The sequence below is a fragment of the Elgaria multicarinata genome, chromosome 22, assembly GCF_023053635.1.
Source record: "Elgaria multicarinata webbii isolate HBS135686 ecotype San Diego chromosome 22, rElgMul1.1.pri, whole genome shotgun sequence".
NCBI classification, from domain to species: Eukaryota; Metazoa; Chordata; class Lepidosauria; order Squamata; family Anguidae; genus Elgaria; species Elgaria multicarinata.
This window is the reverse complement of record NC_086192.1, coordinates 16,122,423-16,128,827: the sequence shown is the minus strand read 5'-3', so window position 1 is coordinate 16,128,827 and position 6,405 is coordinate 16,122,423. Positions and strand designations below refer to the sequence as shown.

Here is a 6,405-nt window from a genome sequence, read left to right as displayed (position 1 = left end):
CGTCGGGCGGAGCAGCAGCAGCGGCGGCGGCGGCGGCGTCTCCGTCCCCTCCTCCTCCTCCTCCTCCTCCTCCTCGGCTCTCGGCGCGGCGCGGCGCGGGCAGGGCGGGCGGAGCGGCGGCGCCGGCTGCGGACTCGCCCGGGCCGAGTGCGCGGGAGCCCTGGGAAAAAAGAGACCGCGCGGGGGGGGAGGGGGGAGCGAGGAGGCGGGCCCAGGGCCAGCCAGCCAGCCAGCCGACTCCCCCCGCCCCCCGTGCAAGGCCAGGCTCCTCCCCTCGGGGGGAGGGGGAGCGGAGCGCCAGGCGAGGCCGCGGAAGCCCCTCCCCCCAGCCACCCCCCTCTCCGGCATCAGGGAGGGGAGAGGAGGGAGACGGCGCCCCCTGAGCGCGTGCAGAGCGCCCGGGGGGGGGGGCAACGCCGGGAGGAGGGACTCTAGCCAGGCTAGAAGTCAGACCTGAGGGGGCAGAGGCTGAAAGGGGCGGGGGGGGGTTCTAAATGAAGAGCGTTGCCCTTTTCTTCTTCAAGAAGGATGCAGACAAGCTGGAGCGTGTTCAGAGGAGGGCAGCCAGGATGATCAGGGGTCTGGAAACAAAGCCCTGTGAAGAGAGACTGAAAGAACTGGGCATGTTTAGCCTGGAGAAGAGAAGAGTGAGGGGAGACATGAGAGCACTCTTCAGAGACTTGAAAGGTTGTCCCACAGAGGAGGGCCAGGATCTCTTCTCGATCCTCCCAGAGTGCAGGACACGGAATAAGGGGCTCAAGTTAAAGGAAGCCAGATTCCGGCTGGACATCAGGAAAAACTTCCTGACTGTTAGAGCAGTACCACAATGGAATCAGTTGCCTGGTGAGGCTGTGGGCTCTCCCACACTAGAGGCCTTCAAGAGGCAGCTGGACAACCATCTGTCAGGGATGCTTTAGGGTGGATTCCTGCATTGAGCAGGGGGTTGGACTCGATGGCCTTATAGGCCCCTTCCAACTCTACTATTCTACAATTCTAGGATTCTGTTTTATTTCATTCCGTTGTTTTCTCTTGTTGTTTTTAATATCCTCCCTATGAAAATCAGTTTTATTTCTGTCTTTGGAGGCATTGGCTACTCCACCCAATCTTTTATTATGTATTTGCTTCACTCCCCGCCCCCGCCATCAGCTTTCAAGAGATCCTTCTTGCCTCCCTGTCTTTAAACTGAGGCCTGTAGGATGTCTTAAAGGGGGTCATTGAGCTCACGCAGGCCCAAATCTCTGGCCATTCTCTTTTGATGTCACAAATTGCCTCCCAGAAGTTTTTGCCTCTCATCTCTGTTTTTCCAGATAAACTGCCTTGACCCACAGAGACTCTGTTTTGGGCTAAGATGGGTAAACACAACGATTTTGTGCTCTGTCCTGTGTAAGAGCTGCTTTTGTCGGATCCAGCCACGTTGCAGCCACCTGTTCCAGCTCACCAGAGGTCTACAGTATGTCTTCACACCAAAACAGGAGGAAAAACACTCAGAACGTTTTCTAGAACTAACACTCTAAGCATATTAACGTAGAAGAAAGTGCCATTGAGCTAAACTGGGCCTACTTGTTTATCTTTATTAATTTATTTTGTTGTTGTTTATTCGTTCAGTCGCTTCCGGCTCTTCGTGACTTCATGGACCAGCCCACGCCAGAGCTTTCTGTCGGCCGTCGCCACCCCTAGCTCCCCCAAGGTCAAGTCCGTCACCTCCAGAATATCATCCCTCCATCTTGCCTTTGGTCGGCCCCTCTTCCTTTTGCCTTCCACTTTCCCTAGCATCAGCCTCTTCTCCAGGGTATCCTGTCTTCTCATTATGTGGCCAAAGTACTTCAGTTTTGCCTTTAATACCGTTCCCTCAAGTGAGTCGCCTGGCTTGATTTCCTGAAGCATGGACTGGTTGGATCTTCTTGCAGTCCAAGGCACTCTCAGGATTTTCCTCCAACACCACCGTTCAAAAGCATCTCTCTTCCTTCACTCAGCTTTCCTTATGGTCCAGCTCTCGCAGCCATAGGTTCCTACGGGGAATACCATTGCTTTAGCTATGCGGACCTTTGTTGTCAGCGTGGTGTCTCTGCTCTTAACTATTTTATCGAGTTTTGTCATTGCTCTCCTCCCAAGAAGTCAATGTCTTCTGATTTCCTGGCTGCAGTCAGCATCTGCAGTAATCTTTGCGCCCAGAAATACAAAGTCTGTCACTGCCTCCGCGTTTTCTCCCTCTATTTGCCAGTTATCAATCAAGCTGGTTGCCATAATCTTGGATTTTTTGAGGTTTAACTGCAAGCCAGCTTTTGCACTTTCTTCTTTCACCTTCGTCATAAGGCTCCTCAGCTCCTCCTCGCTTCTATATACTGCCTTAATGTCCTAACATCTCTGACTGGGTCTTCCTAATAAGTAGGATTGCAGCCTTAGAGACTTGGCTATCCATCAGAAAGGCTCGGGTTTCATGGAATTATAGTGAGGGAACTCAAGGGTTATCTAGTCTGACCCCCATCTGATGTAGGAAATCAACTACTATAATCCAAGGCACGGGAGGCGGGTGGCTCTCATGTCGGTGGGGTGATGAATCCACTCTGAGCTCCTTTAATGTTCTGATTGAAACCTGGATCAGATTCACCACTCCACTGAACTCAGAGCCACCAGCCACTACTGATCCAAGGCAAATTCATGGCGGTGTAGTAAATTGCAAAGTGCAGTTGCTCATCATGGCCATCTCATGGCCACCCCCCCCCCCCCAAGGAGAGTCCAAAGCGGCAGGCAGTGGTGTTGATCTGTATCGGTGTCTACCAATAAGCAGGCAGTACATGGAGCAAGACAATGTGGTGTAGTGGTTAAGAGTGTTGGACCAGGATTTGGGAGATGCCTGTTTGGTCCTGAGTGACTTTGGACTCTCAGGTTCACCTACCTCACAAGGTTGTTGTGAGGCTAAAATGGAGAGGAGATTCATGTCCTTTGCCTTGGCTTCCTTGGAGGAAAAATGGCAAGGTATTAATGTAATAATAAAAATATTTATTAGAATCAGCTGACAGGCAAAGACTAAGTGAACTGGCAAAAGGCGGTGTTTCGGTTAGCTTCGACTGGACACACCTGAGATGGTGTGAGGAAGGTCAACGTGTCTCCTGGCAGGAGAGGAAGGCCAGCTCACGATTTCCCAGGACTTTCTGTTTCCCAGACCCTGTGGTTTCTCTCCAAGCCAACAGACCGGTTAGCAGTTTTCATCTTCAGCATGCCCAGGCCTTTTGCCAGTACGATGGGTCTTCGTTATCCACCCAAGGCCTCTCAAAAAGACTTTGTGATACGACTGGAAACAGATACGGTTGCTGGAGAAACCCCTTCCCTTCCCAGCTCCTGTGAGCATTGCAGCTAAGCTCAGAAAGACCAGGGGGGTCTGAGGGTGGTGTGTGTGTGTGTATGTGTGTGTGTGCAGAGGACTGCCAGTGAAAGAGCCCGCCGAGGCCTGCCGCCATTAACACCACTGCCAATTCGAACCATTTGGCTGCAGCTTTCGCCGGCATTAACGAAAACTCGCTGTGCAAAAGGACGGGTGCGGAGGTGATCACGTTTCTCAGCTACAAGCGAACGCAGCTGGGAAGGGAGCCCACTTCTCAACTCTGAATGTCATTGACAGAAAAGCAGGCCATAAATAATAAAGAAATAATCCATCCCAGGTGTGTGCATGTAGCAGGGGGGACGATGACAGGCTGTCCTTACTCCAGAGCGAGGGGAACGCCCCGCCTGGCTTGGATTTCATTGTCGCTTGGTGCTTCCAAGGGCATCGGGAAATAGATTCCAGAGATGGCCGTCTGCACCCTGTTTGGGACAACAGCCTTCTCCCAAAGGGGAGACAGAGAGAGAGAGAGAGAGAGAGAGAGAGAGACAGAGAGGCGAGTTTCCTTTAAAAAGTTATTTATTAGTCAGGTTTTATTTTATTATTTTACTTTATTTTCTGGAAAGCAGTTACTGTTCTCCTTTATTTTTTAAAAAAGTGCCCCTTCCCAGTTACATCGAAGTGATTAAACATGAAGACGTGGAGCAGGGATGGTGGGTGGCAGACGGGGGCCCTGGGCCACCCCGTTCGCTCGGATCTGGACGCTGCCACGCCAGCCATCGCGCTAGGTGTGCCGGAGGCGGCCTGGCCGAGTGAGCTAATCCTTCCCAGGCCTGGCAGCCAGCAGCAGATGAGGGATTAAGGTTAATGCCTTTGGTGGTGGCTTCCTGGCCTGAATTGACCTCCCCCCCCCCCCCCGCTCTCATAGGCAGGCGGTGTGCTGGGGGAGGGGTGGAGCACTCTGGCAAGGGGCTCACGGCAAACTAGCAACAACCCCCCAACACACTTAGGGCCTGCAGAGATCGACTAGAAAGGACGCGGGGCCAACTGGCCAGTGGCTACTGACCCCGCCGTGCGGGCACAGGGTTCAGGAGCTGCTTAAAGTGCTCGGATGGTCCCCCCTGCCTCCCAAAGCAGCCCACCGTGGCTGCAGCACCAAAGAGTCCCCAGGGATCGGAAGGGAAGGGGGGGGCTCCCTTCAGGATGGTTGTAGCACCAGTGAGAGGGTGGAAGGCAGGCTGGGGGAGGGGGGAGGCAGGCTGGGGGAGGGGGGAGGCAGTGGTGGTGTTTGGTGATGGTGGAATCTCTGCTTTTCTCGGGGTGGGGGGGATGTACATTCGAGACCACGCAGTAGCACCAAAGTTCATGAGGTGAATGGTGTGCCGTCTGTCCGGTCTATTTCCTCTTGCGTCCGACGCCACCTGCAGGAGGAGAGGGGCACTGTCAAGGGACCGGAGGGACCGGGTGTATGGGGTGGGGGTTAGACAGCTGGAAATCTTGTCCCCCCCCCGAACCGAGTCCCGAATGGCCCTTTGGAAGCCTGGCTCGGAAGTTTCCAAAGGCAAAACCCCTCGGGCGGGAGAAAATCGAAAACGCGCAGCACCGAACACCCAATTTTGACTGCAGAAACAGGAACGCAAAGCAAAACCAATGAATGCCCAAAATAATTGCAAAAGACATGAACCTGCCTGCTCACTGCACTCAACGTCTAAGGCCCTCCTCCGAGAGCCTACTCCGAGGGAAGCTCGGAGGGTGGCAACAAGGGAGAGGGCCTTTTCAGTGGTGGCCCCCAATGATGGAATGATCTCCCTGATGAGGCTCGCCTGGCGCCAACATTGTTATCTTTTCGGCGTCAGGTCAAGACTTTTTTCCCAGGCAGTTAGCAGCATTTAACAACGCTATTTTTTTTTTAAACATCCCCCGGAACTGTTGTTTTTTAAATGGATACCATTGTTTTTATACTGTTTATGTTTTTAATGTTCACTGTTTTTAACTTTTGTAAACCGCCCAGAGAGCTTCGGCTATGGGGCGGTATATAAATGTAATAATAAATCAAATCAAATCACAAAAAAGCGCGCCAAATCACTGGCCGATTTCAATTGCAAACATCTTTTAAAAATAATAACGCATGTCCAATTTGTATTGCGAACACACCAAAAAACACACAAACAAATGCCACACCCCGTTTCTATCGGAAAAACGCAACCAAGAAAGAACGCCACCTCTTATTGAAAATGAACAAATTACCAAGAATGACACACACAAAGAAATGTCCAATTCTTATTGCAGAAATAGAATAAAATCCAGAAATGGATGCAAACATAGAAAATGTTTTTAGAAGAAATTGTTCTTGGAACGACACTGGAGACGTTGCATGTGGGCAAGTGAGAAGGGAAGTTGGGTGGGTGAGTGGGGGCCCCCTTGCCCCACCCCCACCCCAGAATCCCTAAATGGGTGATTTGGGGTTCCATTGATTTCCGATCTAGAGACTGCTCATGCTTTGATACGCTTGCGCATGAAGAAGAAGAAGAACAGGAAGAAGAAGAAGAAGAAGAAGAAGAAGAAGAAGAAGAAGAAGAAGAAGAAGAAGAAGAAGAAGAAGAAGAAGAAAGCTGGTATTGGAGGACACTTTTGAAAGTAGCAGAGTCCTTCATCCTCGGTGAACACAGGAGGCATCACCTGCAGACAGCTGTGCCCCCAAAGTCTTGGCTCCCTCGCCCCTGACTCCCCCAAGACTCGCATCGCACCAAAGCGGTCTCAGTTGTGACCCTTTTGGCCCAATGGACCTGATCCATCTCTTGCCCCCTGCCCCGCTCCTGGACCACAGCTGTGAAGACCCTAACAAATGGCAGATTTCGACAATATTAGGGCCAGGGTCTCCCTGACCATTTTTGGGCCGGTGGGCACATTTGGAATTTTGGCAGGGCGTCGTGAGCGCTCTCACAAAATGGCTGTCACCAGGGCGAGCAAGGCTTGCCCATTCCTAAAAGGGCTGCCGCATCCGGTCCCAAAACACTCCTTTCCCAGAAGACGACGTGGCAAGGCGGAAAGAAAAGCCCTCCTGCCCCCTGCCCAAGAAACTCAGT

The 6,405-nt window shown here is 52.3% G+C and overlaps 1 protein-coding gene across 1 annotated transcript in view; it reads right to left on the bottom strand.

Annotated features, from left to right (window-relative positions):
* Positions 1-3,880: 3,880 nt before the first annotated feature.
* ELN (elastin) overlaps positions 3,881-6,405 on the bottom strand; it is a 52,514-nt gene continuing 49,989 nt past the window's right edge. The window contains exon 34 of the mRNA XM_063146737.1: positions 3,881-4,740. Within this exon, the coding sequence (XP_063002807.1) occupies positions 4,715-4,740 (26 nt within the window). The 3' untranslated portion in view covers positions 3,881-4,714. The remainder of the gene's footprint in view (positions 4,741-6,405) is intronic.